The sequence below is a fragment of the Ylistrum balloti genome, unplaced genomic scaffold (assembly GCF_031769215.1).
Source record: "Ylistrum balloti isolate Yb309-2 unplaced genomic scaffold, AGI_CSIRO_Ybal_v1 Utg370458, whole genome shotgun sequence".
Classification (NCBI taxonomy): Eukaryota; Metazoa; Mollusca; class Bivalvia; order Pectinida; family Pectinidae; genus Ylistrum; species Ylistrum balloti.
The window spans coordinates 129,591-148,389 of NW_026782303.1; the positions used below are offsets into that span (position 1 = coordinate 129,591).

General features: G+C 33.2%; 2 protein-coding genes across 6 annotated transcripts; one reads left to right on the plus strand and one right to left on the minus strand.

Annotated features, from left to right (window-relative positions):
- Positions 1–1,437, plus strand: LOC132555189 (cilia- and flagella-associated protein HOATZ-like). The gene is made up of 4 exons (XM_060219543.1): positions 1–184; positions 510–548; positions 708–838; positions 1,171–1,437. Exons 1-4 carry the CDS (start codon positions 1–3, stop codon positions 1,345–1,347), a joined length of 531 nt encoding a protein of 176 aa, XP_060075526.1. The 3' UTR covers positions 1,348–1,437.
- Positions 1,438–2,254: 817 nt separating this feature from the next.
- LOC132555173 (poly(U)-binding-splicing factor PUF60-like) lies at positions 2,255–18,714 on the minus strand. 5 transcript variants are annotated; one of them, XM_060219522.1, is made up of 14 exons: positions 18,655–18,714; positions 17,713–17,757; positions 17,466–17,508; positions 11,750–11,955; positions 11,467–11,525; positions 10,624–10,837; positions 9,573–9,700; positions 9,143–9,214; positions 7,201–7,303; positions 6,657–6,791; positions 6,301–6,466; positions 5,932–6,158; positions 5,490–5,679; positions 2,255–4,833 (listed from the first exon to the last, which is right to left on the minus strand). In XM_060219522.1, the coding sequence occupies exons 1-14, from the start codon at positions 18,706–18,708 to the stop codon at positions 4,724–4,726; spliced, it is 1,752 nt and encodes a 583-aa protein (XP_060075505.1). In that variant the 5' UTR covers positions 18,709–18,714; the 3' UTR covers positions 2,255–4,723. The 5 variants fall into 5 exon arrangements, with proteins under 5 accessions (XP_060075505.1, XP_060075504.1, XP_060075506.1 ...); XM_060219521.1 differs by having other exon boundaries at positions 10,621–10,837; XM_060219523.1 differs by having other exon boundaries at positions 10,621–10,837; positions 17,713–17,760; positions 18,655–18,666.
- Between the last annotated feature and the right edge of the window lie 85 nt (positions 18,715–18,799).

Below are 18,799 nucleotides of genomic sequence, written 5' to 3' on the forward strand. Positions count from 1 at the left end.
ATGGCGGTTGCAGTAGATTTGTCGAAGAACACAGACAGTGTTATATTTTCAGGCTCTTCGGAGGAGGATATAAACTACGCTAAGACATTCTGGCAGTCTGTACAGTTAGAACCACCAGCAGAGTCTCGCCTTGTATCCAGTGACATAAAACAGCGACTCAAAGTAGCTCCACCTGGATCTCATGGTAAAATCAGTGTGCCCAGAATTTTTACTCACAAAAATATTCAGACTCTTATCACACACAATTTGTAATTTTGCACACAACGGATTATTACCGATGAAAAAATAAAATTGCAGTCCCAGGACAGACTGGACATTCATTTACTCATTCATATTACATTGTTTGCGTTTTTAAATATGAGTTATAGTGCACCTACATGTATTTTCTACTGATGATGTGATCGGCTCGAGAACTGGTCACTACCGTACTGGTAATTTTTTGACATTCAAAGAAACTGATTATATATCCCATACATGTTATTCTAAGTTATTCTTTTTCTTTATTACAGGTTTGTCATATGCTCACAATATACCAGAAGAAAAGCCAGGTATGGAAATAAGTAATTGACTGTACATACCATAATATATACATGTATACAAAAGCATAACGTACCAGATGACTAAAAATCTGCGATAAGTGATGGAGTCTCTTTTTTAAGTGAAGTCATCGATTGAAATACTAAAGTGTTGTTTTCATTCTGTTTCAGAATTAAATGATTTCTTTGTAAGAGTGAGAACTCTGGAACAATTAGAACACTTTTCAAGAGTCCAGAAATTTGCAGAAGCTAGAGAGGAAGATCGTTCTATGATAGAAAAACGCCGAGCAGAAAGAATAAAGGTAGTTTTCCGTAGTTAATTTATTTTTTGTTCATAAAATTCTTGCTTGTATAAATTTACATATCTGTGACTAACATTTCACCCCATTTGTATATTTGAACACTGGATGAATGTATCAGTTATTATAGGCTTCAAATGACAGATGATATCAAATGATACCTGCAACCATTCCACTTTATTATGTTTGGCAAGAAGAATTAAGTTTGGGATCATGAACATTTTCAAATTCTCATTTTGCTAATATATTCAATGTCAAATTGTGTATCAACTACAACATGTTATCAACAAAGTTGATCATCTGCTCCTTGTCAATCTTGTATGTTTTATTTGCAGAGAGAGAGTATTTCAAGAGACTTCATTGGGCGTAAGCGAAAGATACCTGACGCATTTATTGGCAAGTCTGAGGAAACCGATGATGGTGTGATAGAAGAAGATCCTTCAGATGTTTTAAATCAGCTTGACACTTTTGAAAAGTCCAAATTTGGAGAACAAGAACCTGATTCAGATTAATATATTTTAACTGTGACTATAAAATATGTTTCAATAGGATTCATATATTACGAATGCAAGGTTAAAAAGAATGAAAAAGACAGGTGAGAAAAAGAGTGTTGGTAAACAAATGTGATATTAAAAGTCATGACTCCAGTCTAGTTTTTGTGCATTCATGCAATATACAGTTATCACTTCATCAGCATTAGTCAGGGGATCAGACATCAAGAGGGATGGTTTCCAATTTCACCAGTTTAGCTAGTGTTCATGTAACATGTGGGTGGCCTATTCCAACCTTTACTACAACTCTGCAGCCCAGCACTTCAGGTGCTGTAATGTCCGAGGTCGAGGTTACTGCAAATGGATCGCCAAAGCATAATTTCATTTATGGAAAACCTAAGAGCCTAATGAGATCATGTCACTAATAATTCTTCACTTTTTGTTCTTTAAAAAATGAATATTTACCTTTTTTTTCTCCTTGAAAGCAATAGTGATAATATTCTTTCATTGTTTAAATCCAAGATGGCTGCATGTCAGTCTCATGTGGAATTTGATCAAGATTGATCCAGTATTTAAAGAAATAGAGAAAACAAAACTTTCTTTGACAAAATCCAAGACAGCTGCCAGTAAGCCATTTTGAGTTTCTAATCAGTCCCAATTCAAAAGGGCACAACTAAGGACCAAAGGGAACCTACACATAAAATTTGAGAGATCCATCCAGTAATTCAAGAACACTAATGCTGTTTAAAAAATTACTGGAGCTACCAGTCAATGACACAGGCACTTAATAAACCTTGATGTCTCCAGATAAATAATAACATCTTGACACATATTTTCCTTAGGTAGAACACAAGTATCTTACTATGAAAACTTTATATCTTGCTATAACAGCTATTTTTAACTAAAACAACAAAACATAAGAAGTAAAAACAATCATATTTTGTTTTATTAAGTAACAAATTCTTACATTTATCCTTGCGGAAAATGCAGGTATATAACAGACAATATCAGTTTCAATGACACATGAAAACCACCACACAGGTGATACAATTTCTTTATGGCATTTATGAGAATGATATACCATTTATTTCAAGTCTCTGAAGGGAAATGCGACTGGTTAACCTCTGCTAATTTAAAAACAATTTTTGTTAATAATGATAATGTTTAAGTTAAGTTAAAAAAAAAACATCTAAAGACAAATGCCCTCACTCTAGGCAAATAAGTATCATTGTTCAAAATATTTATATAAGCATTGACAATCGAATCTGTTATACACTCATCAAAAGTTTTGTTGTAGATTGTCTTGGTTTTAATACATTTTATCAAAATCCAAATTTAGTGATTTCAGTGATTTGGCAATGGACGTGCGAGACATAGACAACTCTTAATGTGTCTCCATAAATGACAGGGGCATACATACTGAAAAACACTATATAGGTGCTTTTAAAATAATCGCCAATTTGGAGCTGATCAGAACACATTATTGCACCAATTGAATTTGTTCTCTTTTTGTTTTTGAATTAAATGTTCTGAGGTTTCAATAAAATGATAAACTTGAAATATATATAACTGATTTAGAGGCTACAGTCATCTATACAAAAAATTTAAAATATTCCAAACAGTGAAATAGTGTTATCACACATAAACTAGCCTGTCATCAAAATTCATTTTGGTTTTGTAGCGAAGCATGAAAATAGGACTCGGTTGCCTTTCAGTCTTTTTAAAAAATTTTGTTCAACTATATTTTAAAATGTACCACATAACATTATTAACAACAGGTTTTATCATTCTTTCTGTGACCAAGCGAAAACAAAACTACATGATCAAAGTGTACAATTGTACAAAAACAAATGCATTGATGAAAACAAATGACACAATAAAAATATTCACTTGTACCAAAACAAATGCATTGATGTGGAGTTGGATGAAATGGTAGAGAATACATCAATGTCACTAAATGTGTCACACACAACAATGAGAAATATTTACTGGTTACCAGTCAAGTCATCTTGTACCATATCATCTTCACACATTCATATCCCATTCACATCCACATTCTTTTATGATGAAGATGAAAATGATTTAAGAAATGTTTAATACATTATGTAGTAATCAACCAATTTAAAATCTTCATAAAGTAATCACTACAATCTAGAAACTTTGGCAACATATCAATCTTTAAAATTTAAAGAATGAAAATTTATTTGTATTAGACCTTAGACTGCACATTTATGTTCATTTTGAGAATTGAAAGTAAAACTCGAACATCACTTCCATGGATAAAGTAATAGCTCCTATATGCCTTAGAGAAATACAATCCCACTGATTTCCAAAAACTTATTAGGATACATTCTTTACTTAACACCTCTCCTCTATTTTTGGAATTCACTTATCCAGATTCATTCAAGAAATTAAATTAACTTGCTTTAAGAAGGTACTTACTACTGTCAATCATTTATACTTAAAGCTAGATAATTCCTTCATGTAAAGTACTGATAGCATCAATTTCCTTGCTAATATTTAAAGGTAGTAGTCTGTTTACCAAATTCAATATACATATAATGTAAATCTTAATTTGAGCAAGTATATCGATAAAATGTTTTAATTCAGTTCATATGATTTGGGATCTTTTGTAAATTGTGAAGGAGTTACTGACTGAATATCAACGAGTTACCATGTATTAAACATTGATATGTTCAAGAAGAGTATGGTGTTTTTGCTGACAAGTTTTTCTGAAGTATTTTGATTCGCTTGATTTTCAAGAAAGAGCAGGAAAGTATCAATGAATTAAAACTGAAGTGATTTACAGCACACATCTTTCATTCTAGAAACAGGATACTAGCCAACACTAGTTAGAGTTTCGATCATCAACACACCGGTGTCCTTGTCATTTGGATAGCCACGGTCACTACCCGAATGACTTGCGCATACCAACACACTTGATTGATCCTACAAGCACTTTGTGTGTCAGTTGTCAGTTCTTCAACTGACCTACAACTCATCCATGGCCTTTGCCTATTGGAGGCAAGTTGTTCTCGCCCAGAATCTGCATGGCAATGTCCACTGTTTGTATAGAGACTACTGTGCAGAACAGGCAAGATCTTCAGGGATATGTTAGTTTTATTTGTATGCCTGCTCAACATCATACCATCTGGAATCAATTTTGTCTACAATGGACATGCTGACTTCTTTGTGTGTATCTGGCACAGAGCCAGGAAGCTATGGGTCTGTGCGAGATTGGAGTGTATACATTTTGTAGATACTGTCTTCTTCTCACATCTCTTCTCCTGGCTTTGTGTGCCCTGTTCCATCCCATTGTCATGGACCTTAACAAATCCTGGCAGGTTATGGATTCTTACTAAAGAGTTTCTATCAATATTATAGCAATATTATGCACTCATCCTGAGAGATCATTCGCATTGAACATGTCTGGGTCATATTTTTCTGCTGTGACAATGCGACCACCAAAAAATCGTCCATTTAATGCCTGGCACGCCTTTTCCACCTCTGAAAAACAGAAATCATAGATGTAGCTTAAGAATTCTTAAAATTCAAAACATCTGACTCCCTGGTTTTCATGAAATCTGCTTGTAATTAGCTTTAGACCAGAGAATGTCTTTTTAAGAAGCATGATTAGTTGAAATGCCATTGAAGTATTTGTAAATTTACAACACTGACACCAAAGTAATATTTGTAAAGTTAAGTATATTACCAACTATTTACAACATTCAAGAAAACTGATTGACATAGTTGGTGACCAAAAAATTTTTTTCTTCATGTAATAGAAGTATATGTGACAATTATATACATTAATTACAAACTCACAAAAACATGCTCTAAAGCATAAACAAAAAGGGAAAATTACTTCTTTTCTTTTTTTTTTTTTTTTAATATCTTGAATTTCATACCCAACCAATGAAACGACAAAGTAGTTTCAGTATTTCAGACCCAAATTTAAGTGCGACTTTTCTTTTTTTTTTTTTTTAATATCTTGAATTTCATACCCAACCAATGAAACGACAAAGTAGTTTCAGTATTTCAGACCCAAATTTAAGTGCGACTTTTTTTTTTTTTTTTTTTTTTAATATCTTGAATTTCATACCCAACCAATGAAACGACAAAGTAGTTTCAGTATTTCAGACCCAAATATAAGTGCAACTTACCATTTTGATTTGAAAATTCCACAAATATTTTAACAATTATTTCTGCATCTTCTGCTTCACTCTGTTTTTCCTGATAAATAATGACACGATTCACAACACCATATTTCCCACATTCGTCTGTCACTTCATTTTCTAGTTCATCATCTAAATCCTCTGGTCCAACCATGTTTCGTAATGCCATTACTCGATACTGAAATTACAAGATCAAACTTCGTCATCAGGTGAATATTGTGTGTATTGACATTCAAACTGATATAAATTCATAAAATAATAGCTTAAAACTATTCAAAGACCATGTTTTAGAGAGGTAGACATAAAAATATATTTATTTTCATCTTAACTTGTATCTATCAGGAAGACAACAAACATACTGGTTCATGTTTTGGCCTCATTCACATCTGATTTGTGAGATTAGAAACAAAGAAATTTTGGCTTCACTCACATCTGATTTGCGCATCAATTTCTGCATGACCATATGCCTGGCATTGCTGCCACTAATCTTCATGTTCTCCTGTTGGTCGAGAGTCTGAGCCACATCCTCCTCTGATGGTTTTTTCTTCTTCTCCTCCTCCTTGGTAGCCTGTGCAGGGAACTGACTGAGTGCCCCAGGAGGAAGTGGAATCTGTAATGGGGGACCTGACACCTGGGGTATCTGGATATTGCCACCTCCTGAGGAAAGAAAAATCTTGTGATTATGTCATGTAAACATAAACCAGTCACTCTTCTATCTAACATTAATGGATATGAAACACATATATCTTTACATTTATTCAAATGAGCCCCTTTATTTTTTCAATTGAAGAATACATACCAGGTACTGGATTCACAACACCAGGAGGTGGGATTGCAGGTGCAGCTACACCCATCGGCATTCCACCTCCGTGAAGAGTAGTAGGTTCTACCACACCTGGTTCCGGCACTACCCGCTCGGGAGTCTTTGTGCCAAGGCCAGTAGGCGTTGCTACTCCTGGAGGTGCCTGCAAATAGTAAAATTTTCTTGTTAGTTACACAAGGTTTTTACCCAAGGACTAGATATGTGTTTTTATGGAAAAGGAAAAAAAATAACAGCTTTTGGATCAAAAGTTTCTTATCTAATCACATCTAATCACAATTTGACTTGAATTGCTTTCATGTAGCAGTCAAGAACAAAGAGCAAGAAATACGTACAAGTACTTGACTAATTTGTTGTTGAGCATCCATTGCAGTAATTTTTGCTGTCACTGCAGCTGCTGCTACGGCAGCTGCTGTAGGAAGGCTGCCTGGTCCTGAAGCTGGTTGAAGAGCATCCGGAGGGGTGATTGCCTATAATAGAACAAAGCCTCCAGTTTACAAAGCTAATATTTAAAAATGTTCAAGAAACAATGGAGATGTTTACATTTATTGTTTAAGTATTTTTTGAATAAACAAAGAGTGCTTTAGTTAAGCCAAGAAAAGACTTGATATCTGTAACAGATTAAAAGTTAATTTTGGAGAGAATGATCACAGCAACAGTAAATCATATGTCAGTTGTGACGTCATGTCATTATAATGCTGAAGTGAAAATTAGATTAACCAAATGTGAAAATATTTACATGTGAACACACACATTTCACAACATGAATATCAATAAAACCTGGTAATGTAAAAACTTTTCAAGCTTTATCTGAACACAAAGGATCTTGGCTAGGAGCGGTATTAAAAAGTTGCATTTTCAGTCATCTAGAATTCTTACCTTCCCAACGCGTAGATATTGACCTCCAAGGTCAAACAAGTTCATAGAGGTCACTCCATCCAAGGCTGCTTGAGATGTTTCATATTCTATAAAGCCATAGCCCCTGAAACAGTCACGTAATCAAACGTTTTATATCAATGTACTAGAACATTCTAAGATATGTGGAAAATACTGCTCTGATTAATCAGTATAGACAAGTCTGTCTCAGGTCAAATCTATCAAACATATTTGAAATTAAATGAATTTTAGCAAGTTCTCTCCATGTCTTTACTCTTTACCCAATTCAGTGGTTCTGAATTTTAAAGATAACCATCCTAAAATTGCTTCATGAGCAAACAAAGAATTTTTTGGTCCCTCATTGCAATGTAGTCAAAGTGTCATTTCATAGTGTTAATAGTTTCAAAAATCTGAATGTGAAATTTGCTTCCCAACAGCTTTCAAAGTGGTTCTGTTCTTAGTTTTATCTCTCAGGAATCATGTTTGTGAAGAACCAACAGACGGATGGATGGACTGAAATGAGATATGCCATAAAAAGGCAAAAAGGAAAAAATTATATAATACAAGTACATCAGGGTAAAAAAACACTTCAACATTTTGGGTTGATATTACAAGGGACTAGTTAAATTGTTTTCAAAGTCCAAATCAATGTACCTAATCCGAGATATCCTCAAGGTAACACTCCTAGCTTTAAAATAAAGGTGTGTATGATAAAAAAAAAACTACTACACTAAATATTACAGTGTGAATCAATGGGAGATTTGACAATTCACATGCAATATTTCTGTACTTTCAGCTTTTGTTTGAAGTAGGCGTTGTATAATTTGTTAGATGATATTGTGATATCACTATTTTTATACCAAAAGGACTAGTTATTAAGTACTTTATTGGGTACTTAGATTAGGTTTTAACTGCAATCAATTGGTCACTGATTAAGAGATAGTTTAGTGTTCAACTGTATGTAATACACTTCCATGCAGCATACATTTGATGCATTGCGAGTGTCAGTGTATTAACACATTATCAAGGAGGCTATCATCGCATTGTCAGAATTCTCATTACAAATACCCTCACAAGTCCAGGCTCCATACAATGTTGAACCGTGGCATGTTAATTCAGTGATACCGCAATCTGAAAGTATTTCCTGGGAAATATCTAATATGTACAACAAGATCCATAATAATTTGACAATTTGACTGTTTAGGCTTAACATATCAATGAATCTGGTCTCTTAAAGAGTCACTCAAACAACAAGATTTTAAGAGACTAATCTGTGAAGTGTACTTTTTACTGATTCTCTCAATTGTCCATGTTTATATAAACAGGTTCTTCACCACCAACCTCACCTTTAGATCACTGTTAACCACCCACCCTTAAAAAAGTATTTTTCTACAAAAAATATTTGATCATTTATATCATCTATTGAACAACCCAACATTTAAGCTAGACAGAAAACAAAGAAGTGAAATATAGATTAAAGTTTAGAAGTTATGTAAATGTGCTTGTTTTTTTGTCTATTTCTATTATTTGTCACTCAGAAATGATCATTGCTACTGCTAAATTTTTTCTCCAAAGTCAAATGGACAATTAATAGAATCAGTACATTATGTAAATTTTAGTCTCATCTGCAGTAAAAGTCGAAGAGTGCAATTTCTCAGAAAACCCTTTTGTCATTAAGCTGACAATAGGCCTTCCCAAACAATGCCTTAAATCTAAAGCATTAGTATTTCCTACAAAACAAAAAGGAAAAACATTAAACATCTTGCGAAAGATACAATAACAACAATTGATTTGCATAACAATTCTTCATTTTCATATACATGACATCAATCAGAGAAATGTGTACAGTAACATCTGATAATCACATGGCAATGTAAAAGGTTCCCTCAACAATCATTTCAATACAGTCGTACAACAACGAAATTCTCTGTAAAACCAAACTTACTTGTGTTTTCCTCCTTTTGGATTGTCCGAGATGATTTTACAAGACACAATTTTACCAAAAGCTTCAAAGACACTGAAAATAAAAACAAAAATTACCTTAATTTAAAATATAACACCAAATGTAGAAGTTCAGTTCCTTGTTAAACAAATGGGCCTGGACATTATCAAAGGTAAATTTAAGTCAAATTTTGATCAATTTCTACTTCAACCCCTCGACTCTAAAACAAATCACTTCTATCCATGATTCAGTTTCCTTCCTGTTACTTCTAAGCAAATTATCAATTAAACTCTATTGGCAGTAAGTACCCCTAAACAAAACCCGGAGTCCTGGGGTCAATTGATACTTTAATAATTTTGTAATTCAGAGCATACATTATTTTGCTTATGTATCCAAACATACACATCTATTTGAACTGAGCACCATTACACACCTTTTGATATCTCCCTCTGTGAGGTCTGTATGGATGGATGCTATGTAAATACGATTGTAGTTTTTGGCCTCTTCAGCAAGCTGCTCAATAATAGGTTGAGCTTGTGGCATATTACTCGGACGTCCAACCTGAAAAGAGAGTTCATGTCAGGACCCTTTGTGTGTGAGATTGCTCTCTGAAGAAACAGGTCACAGGATCTTTAAATGAACAATCAAGTTAATTTTTATATCCATTTAAAAAATATTCCAGGACAACATCAATCGATTACTTACAATTTATGTCAAGGTTTCAAGAAATTGAAATAAAAATTATCAGTTTTATCAGTTAGAATTCTTGCAGAAAAGGAATAAATTGAAATCTATATTCAGCAATTATCTACATGTTTTACATAAATCTGCAGCATTTCATGAATCACAAACTTAACTCTCTAATTCCATCCAAACCTCATCCCTCTATATATTCATTCTATGAGTTTTCCTTATCAAAAATTCACATATTACATAACTATTTCATCAATACTACCGCTGTTGTAATCGTTATTCTAAACAGAATTAACTATCAAAAGAATCCTTTTGACCTGTTTCTTCTACACATCAGTAAAAGTCATCAACATATATTTTCAAAATGACCAATTTGTCGTCTTTAACCTGGTTTTTAAAACACAACATCCATTTCTTCCGAGGCAACTTTCCATTATCATATAGTCCAGTCCCACAGCAAATGATACCTGTAGAACATCGGCTCAAGCCTATATCGCTGCACCTGCTAATTATAGTATAAAGAGAATTGAATGCCATCACTTTCCTTGAGGGTGATGGCCATAATTTCCAAACAGCAAACAGAACTGTAGAATTGAAGGTCAAAAAACAATCATTCCTATAATTCTCAATACAATTTGAAAACTACCCATGATTTTAGAATAGGGACTGTGGGGATAGCCTTACCTCCATCTCTCCTGGTTGAGTGCTGTACACATAAAACAGGTCTATTTGTGCACATATCAATACATTTCATACTTTTTATAAGAATAGAAATAAGCTGAACTTACTACCTTGATATTCCTCCCTCCTATCATGACCCCATTCATCTGTTCCAGTGCCAGCTGCGCTGCCTCTGGAATCTCATACTCAATGAAGGCAAAGCCCTTGTGTTTGTTGGTGACCGGATCCCAGGAAAGGTTGACGCTCTTGATGGGGCCAAATGGGAGGAATGCCTGCTTGATAGTGTCCTCTTTGATCTCAAAGTTAATACTGCCAACATAGATTCTATCAAAAATGGAAGAATTAGAAAGAAGGTTTAATAAGAGATGTAAATACAAATAAGGTAATATAAGTGTATATATCACAAAAGGAATAATCAATACACACAATAAACAATTACAGATAACCAAGTTTGAACCAGAGATTTCTGAAGAAGATATTCTGCGTCTGGTCCTGTTCTGGATGGTACTCCATATTTTGATGGTTATTTTCAAACAGCAGATCCGGTATCAGTAACAAAAATCTCTGTCATAAACTTGGAAGAAAATTCAAACATTAATCATTAAGTTTTTCAATAACTTTCTGATATATTTAATAGAAGTTTGTTCCATTCCTGGTTTAAAAAGCTTTCTTCTTAGCTCTGAAACACATAAACTATCTAAAATGAAAATGCCTCTGTTTTTATTTTCAAAGGATAATCATTCATCAAACAGAACAATTTTTGATATCTTCAATTATTTAATAAATTTTCCAAAGTTGTCATAAAATATATTAACATTTTTGAAGTATAAAAATTATGATGTTTTACCAAGCCAAATCAACTATGAATTGCAAATATCTTCCTTTTTTTTTTTAAACCATTACTTTTCAAAGTTTTTGATGAACAAGAATTCATCATGCTATATTTTTCTTACCTGCACATCAACGCCAAAGCCTGTTGCCGCTGGACCGTGTTCTGGAAATTCTGCATTTGCTGTCAAATATGAAAATAAACCACTTAAAACTACTTTCCAGAACATGATCATATATCAGCACTGAATGGTTGAATGTGGAGGTGAAAACTTTTTGGGCGTGTCATTTCGGGGATGCTTTTACTTCACTTATAATCAGCCCTAAGTCCAGATTCCAGAATAGATCACTTTTATTCATGAGTGAATTTTCTGCAAATTACTTCGATGAAAATTACTATTGCTGTACCTGCTGCTGATGGGCTATAGTCTGCTTCACCAGGACGCTCTTAATACTCTGTTCCATAGCATATTTCTTCGCTCGTTGTATAAGTTCATTCTGGGAGGATGAGAGTTTGGGTAATGTGAATGGCTTCTGGTCCCTCTTGGCACCAGGTCCCTCCACTAGAGGTCCAATCTGGTCAGCTTGCTGAGGACCAACCTCCCCACAAGCTTCTGAAATCGTCAAAAACAGAAAGTAAGTACTGGTACATTAACTATCTTTTTAAATGAAAGCCTTAAACTACCTATAGCCTATATAGAAAAATTAAGGAAATTTGATTTTTTTTTTTTTTTTTTTGTGGTTTAAACCACAGAGTACAACTACACATCTGGTATGTCTGTTGAGTATTCTGTATAAGTATTTGTCCCAATTTGGGACTTACTAATTATATTCTGTTACCTAGTGCCTTCATGGTTTCATGGGACAAACCCATGCTTGGAGCATGTATTGTTTATTTTTCATGGGTACATTTGACTTTTAATATATCTCTTGTACAACAGGAAAAACTTTTACTACTGGTAAAAATGCAAATCTTTCTAACACTGAGTTTACCATGAGAAAACTGATCATCACACTTTTGTGCAATACCTTGTAATGTCTTGATGTGACAGTGACAGAACTCTATACCAATCATCATCAAATTTGATAATTCAAAGCATAAAGGGATTTTAACACATACAAGTGTTTCCACAGCAAAAATGTTTCAAACTTTAAATTGTCCTATCAAATCATAAAATAAATTCTTTTTTGAAATAGATACAATTTGCTGTCCCTATAATAGTTTTATATCACCTTTGATTTAACAATATTTCTCAAGATTTTAACATTGTAATCTTACATACGGTTTTCATCAGAAAGTAAGACAAGTACACTGGCTTTATTGCAGGTATAATTTGTCTTAAAATCCCTTTCAAAATAAACAAGTATATTTATAAATAGATAATCATATTAATGGACATTCACAATATTGAAACCAGTGTCCATACACAGTATATGACGACAGGTAGAGGCTATCAACACAGATGTCATCAATGATAGGATAATGCGTGTTTGTAACGATGTTTACCGCTAGCATCCCCATGTTTGACTGAGAGCAGGAGCTCATGGCAACAAGCCCTCGACTAATATCATTCGGTCGGCGCATGTACATAAGCTAGGGTACCACAATTTTTGGCTTGATACTTTTTACATGAAACACACAGAAAGAAAAAGAAAGAAAACCATGGGTGAGTATCAAGACTGTAACATCATAAAACAGTTTTAATTAATATGTCATTCTTGATGATCTGCTCAGGTCTCGTCGTGACTCTAAACTCACCAACGTAAAAGCGTGCTTATTTTCTCATCATATTACAATTGATCAAAAGAACAAGCAGCTAGTATGCATGTTACATGTTACACCCTTTTCAGAATCCTCTTTCTCTATTGAACAGTTCAGTGATTTTTTAACTCGGATATTGGAGTCCTGGACATGTGCTTTTTATTCGAGTCACTGAAATTTTGAGAACCCACAAAATATCTTAGTATTAAGACTCGTAAACATTTTGGAATTAGTCTTCTGGACTTGCATTAAAAATCCCACAAAAATAACTGACAGTATGTATAATGCGAAAATAAGATTATTTATATTGGCAAGCTTACAGTGCCATAAAAATCCTGAAATGTAAATTAGTATCTTATAATCAGCTCTCATACCAACTGACAGCTCACAAATGACATCTGTCCATATCTGACATCACATAGCCTTCTCAACAATGAAATCAATCAATAAAGAAAATGTACATGGGCATTTTTCTTACTTTTTTAGATCAATTACTTCAGCTATTTTTTTCAGATTGGGTGAAACAATCTTTTCAATTTTGTAAATAGAAAAAAAGCTATGTACATTTTTTCCTTCACTGATTAAGGTCGATATTGAAATCAAATTAAGTCTTTAACATACCAGTAACAGTGTCTAAGAATCAATAACGAAATACTTTTGGTTAATCTCAAGTTTGAATATTCACAAAATATCCTACGCATGTGACACAGGTTAAAAGCCAATTCAGAATTCTTTTTGGTCAACAAAATTCTATGCGATTGATCTTACAAAATTAAGACTGTAAAGAAAAAACAAGTAGAGAGAACTACAACTTTTGCAAAATTTCAGACTATGAGACTTTTTAAAATACAGCTAGTATTCTCTTGCAATCAATTATCTTATCCAGTTACCTCTTATATAATGTGTCAACTGACTTATTCAACATTACCAAAGACAAAAATTTCTTGCAAGTTTTCTGACCAAAAACATGTTCAGAAACAAGATGTTCAGAAACAGACGATCATCTAATGTTATAATAGAACGCATACTCAGGGTAGTGATTTTTAAGCAATGAATGCATTCTTTATCATTGCAATCATTGGCAGTTTTAGTCTGACATCTTGTTTCAGAAAATACTTTCAGGCATTTTAGAAATAGCAAAATTGTAATAGAAAATGTAATAGCATGCGTTTTTTCTTTAATTACGATATAAAAATTTCTGTTTAATGATTTGATCAGTCACATCCGATTTGATCAACCAATCAAATGTGTCTTCAGTACTTCGGTCAGCCAGTCTTCCTGGAATGGAAATCAGACCATTTTTGTTACACCAATGTCATGGCATTAGTTGCTCAACATGGAGAAAGACTGGAAAAGTAGCAAGGCATTCATTTTATTTGTTTTTGGGTCAAGGTTAAAAGATCATTACAAAGTATTTAGATCAACAAATGATTTTTTTTTAATTACAAGTAAAGAAATTCACTAACAAATTCAGACAGAGTTTTCTCACAAATTCAAGTGAAAAATGCTGGAGATGGGCAGGATTTTGGCAAATAAAAAAAAAAAATTGAAAAATTAAAACCAATAGTTATGATAATGAAATAAACACGCATGCAAAATGAAAGAAGGAGTAATACATATCATATGCAATTATTTTGGAAAGAAAGAAAATTGATCAAAAGTTCCTCATTTCTTTTCAAGCACACTAAAATTACCCTCATTTTTTAATAGATGTTATTTTCATTTCTTTTTTTTAACCACTAGAACATTTCATTCTAGTGAGAGAAAGGAAACAAAAAGACAGAGAAAAAATTACTGGGAGGGATATCAATAATTTTAAAAAACAAACAAAAACAAAAGCAGAATTTTGATTTTGGAAGTTTTCGATCTCGGAGCAAGATAAGTGTGGAGGATGACTCTGCACCAGCTCTGTATTATGGATCTTTAGCAGACAGTCTCTTGCTGTGTGGTTTGTTGTTGACTGAAAATACATAGAGAGGAAAAAACACCTTCCATGATTATCGGGTCTGGTAGTTTGTAAATAAACAACACCACAAAAATATGTTACAACAGAGGGGAACCATAGTCTATCGCAATTTAATGATTTTAAAAATACTTTCCTAAACAGTTCATTTTTTTTTTTTGATATCAGCATCAACTCACAGGCAGCGTATATTTATAAAGTGACATCAAATAATTCTAATGTATTCATCAATCATATATTTACTCTTTACACATTTATTTGCTTATAAAAGTAACTTCAGTTTGTTTTCAGAAACCTATAATTTATGACCAATTTAACAATGGAATTCTAGTAAAAGGTATAGGAGTCAAAAAAAAAGAGAGCATAAAGTCTAATTTAAAATATCCAAATAAACTGTCATTTTTTCTTCCATGCAACATCAACAGGAGCTGCTGGGTTGAAAACCCTGTCAATGAGGTGTGGTCCTGTGTACTGATAAACTAATGATTTATTTCCAACTCAGTAAGTACGACTGCTGAAAAGATACAAAAGAGGCAGAGAAAATGATCAGTATGTGTCGCATCAAATTTTATTTTCATACCGTTCAAATGACAAAATGGACAAGAATAAACATTCTAATACAGATATACAAATATCATACATATTTCCATAACCACAAAGATTAACATTCAGTAATCATACACAATTTCAGAAAATAAAAATGTTAAACTGAAACACAATGTCCAATCAGGTCAGGTCACCTTGTATACAAACTTTCATTTACAGGAATGAAGGCAGAGCTCTTGTCCATGTTGCTTTTCTTCTTATAAATTTATTTTGAACCTCTTGATAATTTTCCATCATTTTGATTTTTTTTTATACATGGTCTACTCAGTAACTCTAAACAAGAACTATGCCAGAATCCAAATTTCACTTGGTAATTTGCACACTTCCATTCATTCCAAAAGAAATCCTATCACTGTAATTATCACTAATCCCACCAAATGACACTTCCATCTCAAAGTTGCTGGGTCCTCATCCTTTCTGCTAAAAATATCTACCTATATATAAATATGATATCAGTATAATTACTTGGATAACACTCTGAACTCCAAAAGCTAGTGGTAACATTACAGACCTCAGTTTTGTGTCATACTAATATATTATGACATTTTTATCTTCCAATCACATATTTCTGCTGTAATGGTTTTTATATCTACTTTAACATATGCCTTTATAACGGCAAAACAACACTTTTATTGCTAAGGAAAACTACATATTTTTGAAAGATTTGTAAAAGGTATTTTGGTAGTATACATATTACATATAATTTTTTCACTTGAATCTTCAACAACATATTCAACATTTAACACTGTCTCCCCCCGCCACCTTTACACTGGAAAACAATTCAAAATCCTGTCTTGTGTTTCCATCAGATAAGATGCATTCAATCGTCAAGGCTATTAATGCTTCATACACCAATGCTCAATCTTCTCACCACCTTCAAAGAAATCTATCATTATCAGATGACTTCCATGCTATGTGAAGTCATAAACTTAAGATTAGTTTACATAATAATGTGATAGTCTATCATGTCTCTTAAATGTATCATCAATTTCATAATGATAATACGGTACAAAACGAGTCTTTATTAGTATGATAATGATAATTTTGCTGAGACCGACACAGTACTTAGCTAAGCAGGGTACTTTAGCCCCCCTCCACTCACTCCGAATTTGAATTAACAAAATTCAACCAATCAATCATATATTTGGATGCATCAAGGGCATCAAGAATTTGAGAGAAATGTTAATATTCCTAATCAGTGAGTTTTTTTTTTCTACCCGAATTTCATAGCAGTTTATGTTGGCATAAATAGCGATAATAAATAATTTTTCCTGTAAAAAATTTTCTTCATCTTCAACAACAGTTTTCGAAAACAGTCTTTTCAGTCGTAAAATGGCAAAAAATAACAACTTCCCAATTTTTATATACCTTAGAAATCATTAACTTTGTTCAAAAGAGCTCATTCTAAATACATGTATATAGGTTTTGATTTTCAAAATGAAAGTCTGCATAAAAAATATATTCCAAAATTAGATAAAAAATAATAAAAAATCCCCAACAGATTTATATGAAAAACACAGTGTACATCTATAAAGGTAAACTGAGGTAATGACTACAACTCTAGTTTATTGATGACATAGTGATACCATACCATTACTTTCTCCAATCTTAAGCAGGAGTGAGAAAATATAATACAATTTCAAATTTACAAAAAAAAAAAAAAAATAAAACAGTACCATGGTTCTGACCACCATTGCTATCATGCAAATCCTGCATCAACATAAAGAAGAAAATTGTTTGAAGAACTATTTTCTTTTTTATGTAGCAGGACCAAGTAATATGCTGTAACTTACCATCATCCATCTTCATCTTCTTCACCGTAAAATGATCAGTACCCTAGGAAACGAAAAGAATAAATTTAAATCTAAAGTCTTCCTGGAGGCCTTTATTTATCTACATAAATGTCAAATAGTCTTAACATGAACGATTGTGTTGCTTCTTTTTCTTTTTCAAACATATTCATCGGATAATTGTCAAAACTGATTACAATATATGTTTATGCGATATTTATCACTTTGATAGAACAGTTTTCATAATTACCTCTTGTTTCACTCCATTCTCTTGTGGCCAAGCTGGTGCATCACTCTGTTGTAATATTAAAACAAAAACGAAACATTAGGCCCTATTCTTGAGAATAAACCAATTACAGCATCATCTGTGAAATAATGCATGTGAAAACTATACTGTTAAAGTGATAATGCTTTCCAAACCCTTGAACGCCTAGACAGTTTTAAACGGAATAATGCATGGCTTTCTGCTCCATAAAATTTTAGTTGATAGCACAAATACCATCAGAATGATGATTATATTTGTGGTCAAGTAAATGTGTGATTTATAACATGAAACTATTCAAAACTCGTTAGAAACGCTATTTTGGCTTAAGAAATACACATTTTTTTGATAAGCGGTAATAAAGCTTCTGTCGATTTCGGGACGAAATGACGCGGTCGAGGTAATTTGGGGCGAAATGACTGAATACGGATAGCCTGTTACCTCCACAAAATGTTCATTAATGTTCCCCCATCAATTCTTTTTTCCGAATCAACTTAATGCTTTGACTATATGTTTACAATATTTTATTGTCTGTAAACGTACAAATGTTCATATCAACAAACGTCCTGGTGACGTTTTTTCTCGTAAACGAAGGATCCGGACCGAAAAAAAAAAACGGTTATGCACACTATCAAAGTATGTAGAAAAAATGCCACTTGTTGGCATTCCTGTCCTCATTTCATTTATTCCATTTGACTCTGAGATTCTACTACAAACGGTAGTCCACTGCGCTAGAAGGACTGGTATCGGTATGAATGAAAAGCGATCATTTTTGTAAAGACCACGCCGGTCAGACACGTTTACTACACAATGAAATCCTGCGTTTTTAAGAGTTGGTTCTACGCATTAATGTTTCATACATGTTTCCGTAAGGTACATTAAACAAAAAACGTCGTATATAACAAAATATGCGACATCTATACTGCTTACCGATGAAAAATTCGAGTTCTGATTTGCCATGGCGCCCAGGTCAATCGACGCCATTTTTCTTCGTGTCACGTGCTCTTAAGCACCTGAAGCATACAGCTGCAATCAGTTACAATCAGTTACGGCAGTTTATCGAGAGCTGAACTAA